This window comes from Scyliorhinus torazame, chromosome 12, assembly GCF_047496885.1.
Source record: "Scyliorhinus torazame isolate Kashiwa2021f chromosome 12, sScyTor2.1, whole genome shotgun sequence".
NCBI lineage: Eukaryota > Metazoa > Chordata > Chondrichthyes > Carcharhiniformes > Scyliorhinidae > Scyliorhinus > Scyliorhinus torazame.
The window spans coordinates 144,465,615-144,486,785 of record NC_092718.1 but is presented as its reverse complement, the minus strand read 5'-3'; the positions used below and the strand labels follow the sequence as shown (position 1 = coordinate 144,486,785).

Sequence of the window (21,171 nt, the reverse complement as noted above, 5' to 3'; positions counted from 1 at the left end):
AGTTTAAATATATTAGTTACAGTAATGTAGATGTAGGCCGGTCTAATTCTAGTGAGTTCACGGACAAAGGATTTCAGAAAGCATGGCAAGGAAGGGGGAGGGATGTCTGGTAGAGGAGGAGAAAAGGATGCTGGGTAACAAGAGGCCAGGGTTAAGGAATGAGAAGTGAGCCAATTAAGGATGTATGGCCAGGTCAGGAGGGGTATAGGATGACCTATGGGAATTGTGTATGTGAGACTTGATGCCATTTGAATGTATTTGTAGAGATTCCTTTGTCTCCAATAGCATTCGATTCGGAAGACCCTGGAGGCAGCTTGTGTTCTGGGTTTTTGAGAAGCGAGTCAGACTTGCAAGTGGGTTAAAAATAAATAATACTATGCCTACAAATCCATCTCGAGTTTTATTGAGGCCAGACCGACGGGCAAAGAATTCAACATTTGTCAGCTACGCCAGAATTTATTGGCCGTCCCTAGTTGCCTTCGAGGGGCAGCACAACAGCACAGTGTGGGGCAGCACGGGAGCACAGTGTTAGCACAATTGCTTCACAGCTCCAGGGTCCCAGGTTCAATTCCCGGCTTGGGTCACTGTCTGTGCAGAGTCTACATGTTCTCCCCGTGTGTGCGTGGGTTTCCTCCGGGTGCTTCGGTTTCCTCCCACAGTCCAAAGATGTGCAGGTTAGGTGGATTGGCCATGATAAATTGCCCTTAGTGTCCAACATTGCCCTTAGTGTTGGGTGGGTTTACTGGGTAATGGGGATAGGGTGGAGGTGTGGGTTTGGGTAGGGTGCTCTTTCCAAGAGCCGGTGCAGACTCGATGGGCTGAATGGCCTTCTTCAGCACTGTAAATTCTATGATATGAGATGGTGGTGGTGAGCTGCCTTCTGGACCCGCTACAGTCCATGTGGGTACACCCACAGTGCTGTTAGGAAGGAAATTCAAGGATTTTGATCCAGTGACAGTGAATGGTCTGCGATAAGAATCTTTATTAGTTTCACAAGTAGGCTTACATTAACACTGCAATGAAGTTACTGTGAAACGCCCCTAGTCGCCACACTCCGGCGCCTGTTCGGGTACACTGAGGGAGAATTCAGAATATCTAATCCACCTAACCTGCAGTTTTTGGACTGTGGGAGGAAACCGGAGCACCCAGAGGAAACCCACGCAGACACAGGGAGTACGTGCAGACTCCGCACAGACAGTGACCCAAGTCGGGTATCGAACCTGGGACCCTGGTGCTGTGAAGCAACAGCCCCTCAAACATGGTCACAAACATCACCCACCTTTCCTCAAACCTCCCTGAAGAGCCCTTTAACTCATACATTATCTTCTCTAATCACAGGAAGTCGTACAGATTACCCAACCAAGCCGCTACCCCTGGCGGCAATGCCGATCGCCACTCCAGCAAAATTTGCTGCCGTGCAATCAGAGAGGTGAAGGCCAAGACATCGGCTTCCTCCTCTCCATGAGCTCCGGCTTCTCTGAAACTTCACTATCTTGGCTAAGACCGCGAACATTCCCGCCCAGAATCTTCCCAATTTTTCGCAACCCCAGAACATGTGCGTGTGATTCGCTGGCCCCCACCTACACCTCTCACACTCATCTGCTACCCTCCAAAAGAACCCATACATTCTCGCCCGAGTCATATGCATCTTGTACACCACCTTAAACTGTATCAGGCTCATCCTTACACATGAGGAGGTCCCGTTTACCCTACGCAATGTCTCACTCCATGCTCCCCAATTGATCTCCCCTCCCAACTGTGTTGGGAGCACGGGGAGCAGCACGGTAGCATAGTGGTTCGCACTGTGGCTTCACAGCACCAGGGTCCCAGGTTCGATTCCCTGCTGGGTCACTGTCTATGCGGAGTCTGCACATTTTCGCCTGTGTCTGCGTGGGTTTCCTCCGGGTGTTCCGGTTTTCTCCCACAGGCCAAAGACTGCAGGTTAGGTGGATTGGCCATGTTAAATTGCCCTTAAATGTCTTTAAAGGTGAAGAGGGGTTATTGGGTTAGGGGGATAGGGTGGAAGTGAGGGTTTAAGTGGATCGGTGCAAACTCGATGGGCCAAATGGCCTCCTTCTGCACTGTAAGTTCTATGTTTTAACTCCATTTCCCATTTCTCCTTGATCTTCACCACCCGCTCGCCTCCCTGCTCCCCCAGCCACTTGTCTATATCCCCAATTCTTCCCTCCCCTTCCACATCCGGGAGCAGCAGGGTGTATCACCCGGCAACCTAGGGAACCCCCTCCAGACCTTTCACGCAAAGTCCCTAACCTGCAGGTACCTGAACTCATGCCCCCTCGGCAGCTCTACCCTCTCCCTTAGCTCTTCCAGTCTGGCGAACCCTTCCTCCAAATACAGATCCCTCACCTTGACCAGCTCCACTTCCCTCCACCTCCTGTAAATACCCCATCCAAGCCCCCTGGCTCAAACTCATGATTCTCACACAGCGGCATTAGCACTGACATCTCTTCCACCCTAAATTGCCTTCTCAACTGATTCCATATCTTCACCGTGGACTGCACTACCGAGCTCCTTGAATACCTACTCAGAGCCATTGGCAACACTGCCATCACCATCGCCCTCAACCTAGACCTCTCACAATATTCAAACTTGGGAAGATGCGGTAAATCGAAGGATACAGCTGTGAAGGTACCAAAAGGGGAACGATAACATGCCGTGATATGAAGAAATTTAGGGACAAATCATAAAATCATGGATGAATCATAGAATCCCTACAGTGTATAAGGAGGTCATTTGGCCTATCGAGTCTGTACTGACCCTTCGGTAGACCACCTTACCCAAGCTCAATTCCCCGCCCTATCCTTGTAATCCCACCCAACCTTTGCACACTTAGGAGCAATTATCATGGCCAATCACCTAACCTGTACATCGTTGGACTGTGGGAAGAAACCGGAGCACCCGGAGGAAACCCACGCAGGCAGGGGGAGAATGTGAAAACTCCACACTGACAGACGCCAGAGGTCAGAGGTCAGAATTTATCCTGGGTCATTGACGTTGTGAGGCAGCAATGCTAACCACTGTGCCACCATGCCGCACTTACAATGCAAGAGTAAATCAGCAGATAAATCCAGAGATACAAAAAATAATAAAAGAACAAAACTAAATGCTCTGTTTCTGAATGCACTTAACATTCAAAATGAAATAAATGACCTGCTAAGTTTCATCTGATAACCATACAGAGACATGCCTGCTAGAGGACATATATGGAACTTGAATATTGAAGAGTCCACAATCCTTTAAGCACAGGAAGGTAAGAAAAGGTGGAGAGGTGGCTCTGTTAATTAATGACAGTATAGCACAATAGAGAAGAAGGCTTCAGCTCAGGAATGCAGGATGGATTGGAGAGGGAGCGGTTTGGGTAGAGGAGAAATCGTTAAGTCAAGGACCCACTTGTGGTAATCGTGTACAGGCCCCCTAATTACCTATACGGTAGGACTCAGTATAAAGGAAGAAATAATGCGAGCTTTTCAAAAAGATATGGCAGTAATCATGGGGAATTTGAATATACATATGGACTGGAAAAATCAAATGTGTGTAACACGGGTGGTACAGTAATCATGGGTGACTTTAACCAGGTGATGAGTTCATAAAATGTTTTCAGGATAGTTTGAGAACAGCACGTTCTCTAGCAAACCAGACAGCAGGCTTTACTCGTCGTAGATAATGTGTAATGAGATATGACTAATTGACCTCAGCGAAGGCGCACCTAGATAGTAGCGATGATAATGTGATTGAGTTTTACATTCAGTTTTAGGGAGATGCAAGTATGACCCAAGATTAGTATTTTAAACTTAAATAAGGGCAATTATGATGGTATAAAAGCACTGCTGGCTAATGAGAGCTAGCAAATTAGGTTAAAGGATAGGTCACTAGAGATGGATTGGCAGACAGAAAAAGGGATATTTCAGAATACATATAATTTATTCCACGAGTTCCAAGGGTATCTAGTAAATGTTTCTGTAGATATTTAAAAAAGAAAAGAGATAACGTACTGAGTGTTGGTCCTATAGAAGGTGAGCATGGGAAATTAATAGCGGAGAGTAAAGAAATGGCAGATAACAGGTGTTTTAGATCGGTCTTCATTGTACAGGAAATAAGTAACATCTCTTGATTCCTTGGCAGTTCTGGGAATTATCACGTCCGTAAAGATGTAACTAAAATTACTTAATTGTGCTGCCATGTCCTTGTTTGCCATTGTAAATTCTCCTGCTTCTGACTGTAAGGGACTGATCTTTCTTTATTTTTATATACTTATCAAAGCTTTTACAGTCCTCTTTAAAGTCACTTGCGAGGTTACTCTCATATTCCATTTCCCCCCCTTAATCAATCTCTTTGTCCTAATTTGCTGAATACTGAACTGTTCCCAATCCTCAGGTTTGTTTTTCTTGCAACTTTATATGATCTTGTACACACTCCATAAATCCATCCACCACACTATTGTTGCTAATTTGGTTTGCCCAATCTATATGTAAATTAAAGTCACCCATGATTACTGTACCACCCTTGCTACACACATCTTGAATTTCCTGTGTAACGTCATCCTCTATCTTACCCCTACCTTTAATAATAATATTTAATATTGACACAAGTAGGCTTACATTAACACTGCAATGAAGTTACTGTGAAAAGCCCCTAGTCACCACATTCCGGCGTCTGTTCGGGTACACAGAGGGAGAATTCAGAATGTCCAATTCGCCTAACAAGCATGTCTTTCGGGACTTGTGGGAGGAAACTGGAGAACCCGGAGGAAACCCACATAGACATGGGGAGAACGTGCAGACTCCGCACAGACAGTGACCCAAGCGAAAATTGAACCCGGGACATCTGGTGCTGTGAAGTAACAATGCTAACCACTGTGTCTATAAACAACTCTCACTAATATTTTCAGCTGCTTGATGCTTCTTAACTCCATCAAGACTGATTCTGCATCTAGATTTCCTCTCTTATTACTGTACTGATTTAATCCTTAACTAACAACAGCACTGCACCTCCTTCCCATTTTTTCCTGTCCTTCTTAAATATTGAATACCCTTGGATGTTCAATTATCAGTCTTGGTCACTCTGCAGCTATGTCTCTGTAATGACAATCATATCATATGCCAATTTGGGCTGGTAATTCATCTACCTTGATGTTAATGCCACGTGCATTCAGATACAGAGTCTTCTGACTTGCCTTATGAACATTTTTACACATCATTCTATTTTCTGCTCATCTTGGTGTAAGGATCCTTCCTGTTTATTCCCTTATTTCCCCTTTCTTTTATTTTTGCTGTTACATTTTTGATCCATGCATGTTTAATGGACCTGTGACTTTAACGCAAAGCAGCCTTTAATTCAAACAGGGAGTTCCAGAAGGCTGTGTTGTTTTAGACTAAGATCAGTGATGACTCAGTCTGATTTGATTTGGCTGGTGGTTAATGAATTGGCCTAAAGGGCAGTGCTCCTCCCAGTGACAGGTGGTGATTGAATCTGGTCCCACTGATGCATTTTTCAGAGTCACAGGGCTTGCATTTCATTTCACTTTCAATTCTGAAGTCTGGACGGAGGATTCCAACTAATTCGCTCCCAAAACGATCCAGTTATATTCTCTTTACCAGGCCACTGTGAGGGCTGAATCTCTCTCCAGAAAGTCTGGAGGTAATCTCTCGAGACTGCCAAGGCTTGAAATCAAACCTCAAGCTTCACTGTGAGATGGTGTGTCAGGAAAGAAATAGGTCTGAATGTGAACCTTTGCATTGACGGCCCAGTTTGATCAGAACTAAAGTGACTCTTCAAAAGACATGCTACCTGTAAGGAGCATACTGAATGAATGATTCGGCCAAGAAGACCATCAGCAGCTGTAAACCAGAAGCTTTGATCAACCAGTGTGCTGTGAAGAAAGTCTGCTGCAGAACCACCATTGGAAGCAAAGACTCTTATCTTTTGACCTTCATCCTTATTATTTTTACCCTCCCCCCCTTTGTTTGTCTGTCTTGTGTGCATGCGGGTACAGGCTGGGACAGTTAAAGGCGGTAGTTGGGTTGCGATTGCTATTCCGATGCATTCACTGCATATTTCACCATTAATCTTGTTATAAATAAATAGTGCTCATGTTTCAACTTACAAACCTGGTAAGTGTAATTATTGGGCAGCCAAGGGCCAAAGATTACAGGAATTTTTATAAGAATTATTGCTTAACTGACTTGTGTTCTAACTCTGGGGCACATGGGCTGGAATTGGCCGTGCAGTTGCCCAGGGTAATGTAATACTGGGTTTCCTCTGCATTCCACTTTTGCTTTCTACTCGTGTCTTTCATTTCTAGCTTTGTTTCCCTCTAGTGTCTCCCTGCTCAGGTTCCTACCCCCCTGCCACTCTAATTCAAACCGTCCCCAACAGTAAATACCCCTGCGAGGATATTGGTCCCAGACCTGCTGAGGTGCAACCCTTCCAAAAGAATGGAGATTATGCTTCAGTTGGGACAGGGGATTGGTGAGACCACAGCTGGAGTATTGTGTGCAGTATTGGTCTCCTTTAAAGGAGGATGTAAATGTGTTGGAAGCAGTTCAAAGACGATTTACTAGATTAATGCCTAGAACGGGCAGGTTGTCTTATGAGGAAAGGTTGGACTGGCTAAGCTTGTATCTGTTGGAGCCATTAGGAGTTTAGAAGAATAAGAGGCGACTTGATTGAAATACAAGATCCTGAGGGGTCATGACAGGGCGGATGTGGAGAGGATGCTTCTTCTTGTGGGAAAATCTAGAACTAGGAGTCACTGTTGAAAATCGCTCATTTAAGACAGAGATGAGGAGAAATATTTTGTCTCAGAGGGTCATTAGCCTTTGGAACTCTCTCAAAATATACTGGAAGCAGAACCTTTGAATATTTTAAAGCAGAACAAGACGTTTCTTGATGTGCCAGGGAGTGAAAGGTTATTGAGGGTAGGCTGGAATATGGGGCGCGATTCTCCCAAAGGGAGACAAAGTCCCGACGCCGGAGTGAAAACAGGAGTGTTTCACTCCGGCGTCGGAGCCCGCTCCCAGCCCCCTATTCTCCCACCCCCGGGGGGCTAGGAACTGGGTCGCGTACTTGACATGCGCTGGGCCTTGGCGCCGCGTAAACGACGCAGCCGGCGTCACGTAAATGAAGTCAACCACGCATGCGCGGTTGCTGTCCTCCCCGAGGCCGCCCCACAAGTGATTGGCGGATGGATCTTGCGGGGCGGCGGAGGAAAGGAGGTCCTCTTTTAGAGAGGTCGGCCCGCCAATTGGTGGGCCCCGATCGCGGGCCAGACCCCATCGGAGGCCCCCCCGGTGAAGGAGGACCGCCCCCCTCCTCCTCCCCCTCCCCCCAGCGTTCCTGCACAGTTCCCGCCGGCAGCGACCAGGTGTGGATGGCGCCGGCGGGAACCTGTCGTGTTGGAGCGGCCGATTGGCCCATCTGGGCCGGAGAATAGCGGGGGTACAATAGAATCGCCGTTGTGAGTGTCTCGGGCGATTCTCCGGTTGGCGTGGTGCAGAACTCGACGGGGCCATTCTCGCCGGTTGGGAGAATGGCGGGACGGCGTCGGACCGGCGTCGCGCGATATAATGGCCCGGCTGCCGATTCTCCCAACCAGCGCGACCTCGGAGAATCGCGCCCATGGAGTTGTGGGTACAATCAGATCAACCATGATCTTACTGAATAGCTTGCTAGGCTCGAGAGGCCTACTCCTGCTCCAAATTTGTATATTTATGTGCTCATCCCAGATTTGAGCAGGTTTGATTACACATCGTGCTGGGACCACAACATTTCACAATACACATTAATGATCTGGAAGAAGGTACTGAAGGCACTGTTGCTAAGTTTGCAGATGATACAAAGATCTGTAGAGGGGCAGGTAATATTGAGGAAGCAGGGGGCTGCAGAAGGATTTAGACAGGCTAGGAGAGTGGGCAATGAAGTGGCAGATGAAATACAATGTGGAAAAGTGTGAGATTATGCACTTTGGAAGGAGGAATCTAGGCACAGACTATTTTCTAAATGGGGAAACGCTAAGGAAATCATAAGCACAAAGGGACTTGGGAGTCCTTGTTCACGATTCTCTTAAGGTTAACGTGCAGGTTCAGTCAGCAGTCAGGAAGACAAATGCAATGCTAGCATTCATGTCAAGAGGGCTAGAATACAAGACCAGGGATGTACTTCTGTATAAGGCTCTGGTCAGACCCCATTTCGGAGTATTGTGAGCAGTTTTGGGCCCCGTATCGAAGGAAAGACGTGCTGGCCTTGGAAAGGGACCAGAGGAGGTTCACAAGAATGATCCCTGGAATGAAGAGCTTGTCGTATGAGGAACGGTTGAGGACTCTGGGTCTGTACTCGTTGGAGTTTAGAAGGGTGAGGGGGGATCTTATTGAAACTTACGAGGCCTGGATAGAGTGGACGTGGAGAGGATATGTCCACTTGTACGAAAAACTAGAACCTGAGGACACCATCTCAGACTAAAGTGACGATCCTTTAAAACAGAGATGGTGGAGGAATTTCTTCAGCCAGAGGGTGGTGAATCTGTGGAACTCTTTGCCACAGAAGGCTGTGGGGGCCAAATCACTGAGTGTCTTTAAGACAGAGATAGATAGGTTCTTGATTAATAGAACAATAGAATGATTAATAAGGGGATCAGGGGCTATGGGGAGAAGGCAGGAGAATGGGGATGAGAAAAATAACAGCCATGATTGAATGGCGGAGCAGACTCGATGGGCCGAGTGGCCTAATTCTGCTTCTATGTCTTATGGTCATAGGTGAAGTTTTCAATTTCCTCACTCACTCTTCATCCTGATACCATATTAATACCATGCAGAGAGCTCCTCTTACCTATCATTGAGTATTGAATCGCGGGCCTCAGGGGGTGCGATTGCCAGCTGAAAGGGAGTGTTGAAGTAATGCTGTTGCTCATCTGACCGGTGTATGATCTTCCCATCACGCACTATGAGAAAGCCAGAGTCTCCCAAGTTAGCAGTGTACAAACAGCGTTTCTGTCTGTCCAGAATTACAAGACAAGCAGTACTGCTACCTGTGGACAAATTAACAGGGAAATCGTGAGTTTGACAAAAACAGCACAATCTGATTTCAGCCATGTGGCATTTCACATTTAATCCAATTATTAAAAGGATAAGAGAACCGTATTCAATCAAAAACCAATATCCTGAAAATCAAATACAAATAGGAAACACTGGAAACAAATCAATATGCATTGATAAGTAAGCTTCAGACCATAAACTACAGACACAAATCAGTGGACTGCTTTCGAAACTTGAACTGAATTTCTATATAGTTGAAAGCTATGTAGTCCATCTCATCCCTTGTTGATCAGAAACAACCAAAGTGCAAATTCAAGACTTCACACATTTTAGTAAATTGATGACTGAGATTTGTTTAGCGTTCCATTGCAGTAACTCACTATTAAACTACGCAGCCTGTTAGACAGGTCAGATTGTTAATTGAGCCACCTAGCCCCCAATTAGTGAGCCACTTATAGCCTTACGGATGGTGAGATAGAGGTCACACTTTTTGATGACATGGTAATTCTCTAATGTTCTCCAGCCCCACAACCCATGGGCAGCACGGTAGCATAGTGGTTAGCACAGCTGCTTCACAGCTCCAGGGTCCCAGGTTCGATTCCCGACTGGGTCACTGTCTGTGCGGAGTCTGCACGTTCTCCCCATGTCTGCGTGGGTTTCCTCCGGGTGCTCCGGTTTCCTCCCACAGTCCAAAGATGTGCAGGTTAGGTGGATTAGTCACGCTAAATTGCCCTTAGTATTGAAAAGGTGGGGTTATGGGGATAGGGTGGAGGCGTGGGCTTAAGTAGGGTGTTCTTTAGGTGGATTGGCCATGCTAAATTGCCCTTAAGAGTCTAAAAAAAAGAATGTTAAGTGGGGGTTACTGGGTTACGGGGATAGGGTAGATAAGTGGGCTTCAGTAGGGTGCTCTTTGTAAGGGCCGGTGCAGAGTCAATGGGCTGAATGGCCTCCTTCTGCACTGTAAATTCAATAATTCTATGAACCCTCCTCTAATTCTGGCCTCTTGTGCACGCTCAATTATAACTGCTCTGCACCGACAGCCGAACCCTCAGTTGCCAAGACCCAAGTTCTGGAATACCCTTGCTACACCTTTCTGCCTCACTTTCATGCTTTAAGACGCCTCATTAAACCTACCTCTTTGACCAAGCTTTTGGTCAAACTGACATAAGGATGCGGTTGCACTGGAGGGGGCAGAGGAGATTCACCAGGATGTTGCCTGAGCTCGAGTGTTTCAGCTATGAAGAGAGGCTCATTAGGTTCGGGTTGTTCTCCTTCGAGAAGAGAACGCTGAGGGGTGGATCTGATTGAGGGAAGGACATAGATAGGACAATAGGAAGAAACCTTCCCCTTAGTTGAGGGGTCAAGAACCGGCGGGCATAGGTTTAAGGTAATGGACAGAGATTTAGAGGAGATTTGAGGAAAAACATTTTGACCAAGAGGGTGGTGGGAATCGGGAACTCTGCCTGAAATGGTGGTTGAGGTAGGGAGCCTCGTAACATTTAAGGAGCATCTAGATGAGCACTTTAAACGCCACAGCATACAAGGCTGTGGACCAAGTGCTGAAAAATGGGATTAGAATAGATAGATAGAATAAGACCATAAGACATAGAAGCAGAATTAGGCCAATCGGCCCATCGAGTCTGTTCCGCCATTCAATCATGGCTGATATCTTCTCATCCCCATTCTCCTGCCTTCTCTCCATAACCCCCGATTCCCTTATTAATCATGAACCTATCTATCTCTGTTTTAAAGACACTCAGTGAATTGGCCTGCAACCCTCCGAAAGAACACCCTACCTAGGTTCACGTCTTCCGCCGATTCCAGTAACCCCATCTAACCTTTTGGACACCAAGGGGCAATTTATCATGGCTAATCCACCTAACCTGCACATCTTTGGACTGTGGGAAGAAACCGGAGCACCCGGAGGAAACCCACGTTGACAAGGTGGGGGTGGGTTATGTTTATTCAAAAAGGTGGTGGATGAACATATATTCTCTAAACCCCTAGAGCTAGACAGAGCCCACCATGCCCTTCGCCCCCATTGTAGACCAGTTCCATTGTTACAAAGATAAGGGGCGGGATTCTCCGATCCCCCGCCGGGTCGGAGAATCGCAGGGGGGGGGCAGCGTGAATCCCGCCCCCGCCGGCCACTGAATTCTCCGGCACCGGAGATTCGGCGGAGGCGGGAATCACGGAGCACCGGTCGGCGGGCCCCACCCGGCGATCTCCGGCACGCGATGGGCCGAAGTCCCGCTGCTGTAATGCCGGTCCCGCCGGCGTGAATTAAACAACATCCCTTATCGGCGGGACCAGGTGGCACGAGCGGGCTCCGGGGTCCTGCCCACCACACACACAAAATGCCCACCACACACACAAAATGCCCACCACACACACACAAATCCCACCACACACACACACACAGACACATTCCCCACCACACACACACAAACTCCCCAACTCGCACACACTCCCCACCACTGGCACTCCCCACCACACACACACTCAATCCACACACCACACACATGAAATGAAAATCGCTTATTGTCACAAGTAGACTTCCAATGAAGTTACTGTGAAAAGCCCCTCGTCGCCACATTCTGGCGCCTGTTCGGGGAGGCTGGTACGGGAATTGAACCGTGCTGCTGGCCTTCCTTGGTCTGCTTTCAAACCCAGCGAATTTGCCCTGTGCTCAACCAGCACAATCCCCACCACACACACAATCCCCACCCCACACACACAATCCCCACCCCACACACACAATCCCCACCACACACACACAATCCCCACCACACACACACAATCCCCACCACACACACACAATCCCCACCACACACACACAATCCCCACCACACACACACAATCCCCACCACACACACACAATCCCCACCACACACACACACACAATCCCCACCACACACACACACACAATCCCCACCACACACACACACACAATCCCCACCACACACACACACACAATCCCCACCACACACACACACACAATCCCCACCACACACACATAATCCCCACCCCACACACACAATCCCCACCACACACACAATCCCCACCACACACACACAATCCCCACCCCACACACAATCCCCACCACACACACACAATCCCCACCACACACACACAATCCCCACCACACACACACAATCCCCACCACACACACACAATCCCCACCACACACACACAATCCCCACCACACACACACAATCCCCACCACACACACACAATCCCCACCACACACACACAATCCCCACCACACACACACAATCCCCACCACACACACACAATCCCCACCACACACACACAATCCCCACCACACACACACAATCCCCACCACACACACACAATCCCCACCACACACACACAATCCCCACCACACACACACAATCCCCACCACACGCACAATCCCCACCACACGCACAATCCCCACCACAAGCACAATCCCCACCACACGCACAATCCCCACCACACGCACAATCCCCACCACACGCACAATCCCCACCACACGCACAATCCCCACCACACGCACAATCCCCACCACACGCACAATCCCCACCACACGCACAATCCCCACCACACGCACAATCCCCACTACACGCAATCCCCACCACACGCACAATCCCCACCACACGCACAATCCCCACCACACGCACAATCCCCACCACACGCACAATCCCCACCACACGCACAATCCCCACCACACGCACAATCCCCACCACACGCACAATCCCCACCACACGCACAATCCCCACCACACGCACAATCCCCACCACACGCACAATCCCCACTACACGCAATCCCCACCACACGCACAATCCCCACCACACGCACAATCCCCACCACACGCACAATCCCCACCACACGCACAATCCCCACCACACGCACAATCCCCACCACACGCACAATCCCCACCACACGCACAATCCCCACCACACGCACAATCCCCACCACACGCACAATCCCCACTACACGCAATCCCCACCACACGCACAATCCCCATCACACGCACAATCCCCACCACACGCACAATCCCCACCACACGCACAATCCCCACCACACGCACAATCCCCACCACACGCACAATCCCCACCACACGCACAATCCCCACCACACGCACAATCCCCACCACACGCACAATCCCCACCACACGCACAATCCCCACCACACGCACAATCCCCACCACACGCACAATCAACACCACACTCACAATCACCACCACACACACAATCCCCACCACACACACAATCCCCACCACACACACAATCCCCACCACACACACAATCCCCACCACACACACAAGCCTCCACCACACACAAACACACAATCCCCACAACACGCTGAAAAACAAAATCCCCACCACACGCACAAACACACATTCCCCACCACACGCTCAAACACAATCCCCACCACACACAAACAATCCCCCACCACACACTCACACACACGAATTACAAACTCACAATCCCCACCACACGCACACAATCCCCTCCACACGCACACAATCCCCACCACACACACACACATACAATCCCCACCACACACACACACACACAATCCCCACCACACACACACACACACAATCCCCACCACACACACACACAATCCCCAACACACAATCCCCACCACACACACACATTCCCCACCACACACAATCCGCACCACACACACACATTCCCCACCACACACAATCCGCACCACACACACACACACAATCCCCACCACACACACAATCCCCACCACACACACAATCCCCACCACACACACAATCCCCACCACACACACAATCCCCACCACACACACAATCCCCACCACACACACAAACCCCACCACACACACAAACCCCACCACACACACAAACCCCACCACACACACAATCCCCACCACACACACAATCCCCACTACACACACAATCCCCACCACACACACAAATCCCACCACACACACACAAATCCCACACACACACACAAATCCCACACACACACACAAATCCCACACACACACACAAATCCCACACACACACACACACTCCCCACCTCGCACACACTCCCCACCACTGGCACTCCCCACCACACACACACACACATGAAATGAAAATCGCTTATTGTCACAAGTAGGCTTCCAATGAAGTTACTGTGAAAAGCCCCTCGTCGCCACATTCCGGCGCCTGTTCGGGGAGGCTGGTACGGGAATTGAACCGTGCTGCTGGCCTGCCTTGGTCTGCTTTCAAACCCAGCGAATTCGCCCTGTGCTCATCCAGCACAATCCTCACCACACACACAATCCTCACCACACACACAATCCCCACCACACACACCATCCCCACCACACACACACAATCCCCACCACACACACACAATCCCCACCACACACACACAATCCCCACCACACACACACACACATAATCCCCACCACACACACACACACACAATCCCCACCACACACACACAATCCCCACCACACACACACAATCCCCACCACACACACACAATCCCCACCACACACACACAATCCCCACCACACACACACAATCCCCACCCCACACACACAATCCCCACCACACACACACACATACAATCCCCACCACACACACACACATACAATCCCCACCACACACACACACAATCCCCGCCACACACACACACACAATCCCCACCACACACACACACACAATCCCCACCACACACACACACAATCCCCAACACACAATCCCCACCACACACACACACACAATCCCCACCACACACACACACACACACACACACAATCCCCACCACACACACACACAATCCCCAACACACAATCCCCACCACACACACACATTCCCCACCACACACAATCCGCACCACACACACACACAATCCCCACCACACACACAATCCCCACCACACACACAATCCCCACCACACACACAATCCCCACCACACACACAATCCCCACCACACACACAATCCCCACCACACACACAATCCCCACCACACACACAAACCCCACCACACACACAAACCCCACCACACACACAATCCTCACCACACACACAATCCCCACTACACACACAATCCCCACCACACACACAAATCCCACCACACACACACAAATCCCACACACACACACAAATCCCACACACACACACACACACTCCCCACCTCGCACACACTCCCCACCACTGGCACTCCCCACCACACACACACACACATGAAATGAAAATCGCTTATTGTCACAAGTAGGCTTCCAATGAAGTTACTGTGAAAAGCCCCTCGTCGCCACATTCCGGCGCCTGTTCGGGGAGGCTGGTACGGGAATTGAACCGTGCTGCTGGCCTGCCTTGGTCTGCTTTCAAACCCAGCGAATTCGCCCTGTGCTCATCCAGCACAATCCTCACCACACACACAATCCTCACCACACACACAATCCCCACCACACACACCATCCCCACCACACACACACAATCCCCACCACACACACACAATCCCCACCACACACACACAATCCCCACCACACACACACAATCCCCACCACACACACACAATCCCCACCACACACACACAATCCCCACCACACACACACAATCCCCACCACACACACACAATCCCCACCACACACACACAATCCCCACCACACACACACAATCCCCACCACACACACACAATCCCCACCACACACACACAATCCCCACCACACACACACAATCCCCACCCCACACACACAATCCCCACCACACACACACAATCCCCACCACACACACACACACACAATCCCCACCACACACACACTATCCCCATCCCCCCCCCCCACACACACAATTACAAACATCCCACCCCCACACACTCACAATTCCGAGCCTCCCCACCTCACACACACACGTACAAACTCCCCACCACACGCGCACACACAATTCCCAATGCACATACGCACGCACACACAATCCCCACCACACACACAAGCACACAAGCCTCTACCACACACAAACACACAATCCCCACAACACGCAGAAACACAAAATCCCCACCACACGCACAAACACACATTCCCCACCACACGCTCAAACACAATCCCCACCACACACAAACACACACAATCCCCCACAACACACACACATACACGAATTACAAACTCACAATCCCCACCACACGCACACAATCCCCACCACACGCACAAACACACATTCCCCACCACACGCTCAAACACAATCCCCACCACACACAAACACACACAATCCCCCACAACACACACACATACACGAATTACAAACTCACAATCCCCACCACACGCACACAATCCCCTCCACACGCACACAATCCCCACCACACACACACACATACAATCCCCACCACACACAGACACAATCCCCACCACACACAATCCCCACCACACACACACACACACACAATCCCCAACACACAATCCCCACCACACACACACACATTCCCCACCACACACAATCCCCACCACACACACACACACACACACAATCCCCACCACACACACACACACACACACACACACACAATCCCCACCACACACACAATACTCACCACACACAAATATCCACCACACACACACACACACACAATCCCCGCCCCACACACACAAGCCCCGCCACACACACACAACACACAATCCCCGCCACACACACACAACACACAATCCCCGCCACACACACACAATACACAATCCCCGCCACACACACACAATCCCCGCCACACACACACAATCCCCGCCACACACACACAATCCCCGCCACACACACACAATCCCCGCCACACACACACAATCCCCGCCACACACACACAATCCCCGACATACACACACAATCGCCCCCACACACACACACAATCCCCCCCACACACACACAATCCCCCCCACACACACACAATCCCCACCACACACACAATCCCCACCACACACACAATCCCCACCACACACACACACAATCCCCACCACACACACACAATCACAATCCCCACCACACACACAATCCCCACGACGCCCACACACACAATCCCCACCACACACAAATCCCACCACACACACACAATCCCCACGCCACACACAATCCCCACGCCACACACAATCCCAAACACACACACAAACCCCCCCCCACACACAATCCCTAGGCCACACACAACCCCCAATACACACAACACAATCCCCACCATACACACACAATTCCCACCACACACACACAATCCCCACACACACACACAATCCCCACCATACACACACAATCCCTACCACACACGCACAATCCCCACCACACACACACACACAATCCCCACCACACACACACACACAATCCCCACCACACACACACACAATCCCCACCACACACACACACACAATCCCCACCCCACACACACCACCAGAAACACACAATCCCCACCACACACACGCGCACACATTCCCCACCACACACACACACTCCCCAGCGCGCACACACTCCCCACCACTCACACACTCCCCACCACTCACACACCCAATCCACACATACAATCCCCACACCACAAACACAATCCCCACACCACACACACACAATCCCCACACCACACACACACAATCCCCACACCAGACACACACAATCCCCACCACACACACACACAATCCCCACCACACCCACACACAATTCCCACCATCCACCACACACACAATCCCCACCACACACACACAATCCCGACAACACACACAAAATCCCCACCACACACAAAATCCCCACTCCACACACAACACCACAAACACACAATCCCCACCACTCACACGCACACACAATCCCCACCACTCACATGCACACACAATCCCCACCACACACACTCATACACAATCCCACACACACACACACAAAATCCCCAACGCCCACACACACACACAATCCCCCCCACACACTCACACAATCCCCACCGCACACACACACAATCCCCACCACACACAATCCCTACCACACACAATCCCCACCACACACACACACAATCCCCACCACACACACACACAATCCCGACCACACACACATCATTCCCCACCACACACACACACACACAATCCCCACACCACAGACACAATCCGCACACCACAGACACAATCCGCACCACACACACACAATACCCACCCCACACAATCCCCACCGCACCCACAATCCCCACCGCACCCACAATCCCCAACACACACACAATCCCCAACACACACACAATCCCCAACACACACACAATCCCCAACACACACACAATCCCCAACACACACACAATTCCCAACACACACACAATCCCCAACACACACACAATCCCCAACACACACACACAATTCCCACCATCCACCACACACACAATCCCCACCACAAACACACACATTCTCCACCACACACACACAATCCCCACACCACACACACACACACAATCCCGACACCACACACAAAATCCCCACCACACACACAAAATCCCCACTCCACACACAACACCACAAACACACAATCCCCACCACACACACAATCCCCACCACTCACACGCACACACAATCCCCACCACACACTCACACACACAATCCCCACCACACGCACAATCTCCACCACACACAACACAATTCCTACCACACACAACACAATTCCCACCACACACACACTCCCCAGCACACACACACACTCCCCAGCGCACACACACACTCCCCAGCGCACACACACAATCCACACAATCCCCACACCACATACAATCCCCACACCACACACACAATTCCCACCACACACACAATCCCCACCACTCACACGCACACACAACCCCCACCACTCACACGCACACACAATCCCCACCACACACACATACACAATCCCACACACACACACAAAATCCCCAACGCCCACACACACACAATTCCCCCCACACACTCACAATCCCCACCGCACACACACAATCCCCACCACACACACACACAATCCCCACCACACACACACACAATCCCCACCACACACACACACACAATCCCCACCACACACACACACAATCCCCACCACACACACACACAATCCCCACCACACACACACACAATCCCGACCACACACACATCATTCCCCACCACTCACACACTCCCCACCACACACACACACACAATACACACAATCCCCACCGCACACACACAATCCCCACCGCACACACACAATCCCCACACCACACACACAATCCCCACACCACACACACAATCCCCACCACACACACACAATACCCACCCCACGCACAATCCGCACCACACACACAATCCCCACCACACACACACACAATCCCCACCAGACAATCACACACAATCCCCACCCCACACAATCCCCACCACACCCACAATCCCCACCACACCCACAATCCCCACCACACCCACAATCCCCACCACACCCACAATCCCCAACACACCCACAATCCCCAACACACCCACAATCCCCAACACACCCACAATCCCCAACACACCCACAATCCCCAACACACACACACAATTCCCACCATCCACCTCACACACAATCCCCACCACAAACACACACATTCTCCACCACACACACACAATCCCCACACCACACACACACACACAATCCCGACACCACACAAAATCCCCACCACACACACAACACCACAAACACACAATCCCCACCACACACACAATCCCCACCACTCACACGCACACACAATCCCCACCACACACACACAATCCCCACCACACACACACAATCCCCACCACACACACACAATCCCCTACGCCCACACACACAACCCCCGCCACACACGCAAACCCCGCCAAACACACACAATCGCCCCCACACACGCACACAATCCCCACCACACACTCACAATCCCCACCACACACTCACAATCCCCACCACACACTCACAATCCCCACCACACACACACACACAATCCCCACCACACACACACACACACACAATCCCCACCACACACACACACAATGCCCACCACACACACACACAATCCCCACCACACACACACAATCCCCACCACACACACATAACCCCACCACACACACACACACAATCTCCACACCACACACAATCCCCAACACGCACACACAATCCCCCCCCACACACAATCCCCAACACACACACAATCTCCGCCGCCCTCCACACACACACACACCACCACGCACACACAATCCCAACCACACACATACAATCCCCACAGCACATACGCACACAATACGCACCACACACACACAATGTCCACCACACAATCCCCAGCACACACTCACACACAATCCCAACCACACAATCTCACACTATCACCACCACAGACAATCCCCAGCACACACACACACACAATCCCCACCACACACACACACAATCCCCACCACACGCACCACAATCCACACCACACACACAGAATTCCCACCACACAAACACACACATTCCCCACCACACACACACACTCCCCAGCGCACACACACAATCCCCAGCGCGCACACACTTCCCACCACACACACACACAATCCCCACACCACATACAATCCCCACGCCACACACAATCCCCACGCCACACACAATCCCAAACACACACACAAACCCCCCCCCCACACACAATCCCTAGGCCACACACAACCCCCAATACACACAACACAATCCCCACCATACACACACAATCCCCACACACACACACACAATCCCCACCACACACACACACACAATCCCCACCATACACACAATCCCCACCACACACGCACAATCCCCACCACACACACACACACAATCCCCACCACACACACACACAATCCCCACCCCACACACAATCCCCACCCCACACACAATCCCCACCCCACACACAATCCCCACCCCACACACACCACCAGAAACACACAATCCCCACCACACACACGCGCACACATTCCCCACCACACACACACACTCCCCAGCGCGCACACACTCCCCACCACTCACACACCCAATCCACACATACAATCCCCACACCACAAACACAATCCCCACACCACACACACACAATCCCCACCACACACACACACAATCCCCACCACACACACACACAATCCCCACCACACACACACACAAACCCCACCACACACACACACAAACCCCACCACACACACACACAAACCCCACCACACACACACACAAACCCCACCACACACA

At 50.8% G+C, this 21,171-nt stretch overlaps 1 protein-coding gene across 2 annotated transcripts in view; it reads right to left on the bottom strand.

The window, feature by feature from the left end:
- The window catches only part of LOC140386632 (protein phosphatase PTC7 homolog), a 256,860-nt gene that overhangs the window by 66,211 nt on the left and 169,478 nt on the right, over positions 1-21,171 (bottom strand). For both annotated transcript variants that reach the window (XM_072469126.1, XM_072469127.1), the window contains one exon: positions 8,845-9,043. In XM_072469126.1, coding sequence (XP_072325227.1) covers positions 8,845-9,043 — 199 coding nt within the window. The remainder of the gene's footprint in view (positions 1-8,844; positions 9,044-21,171) is intronic.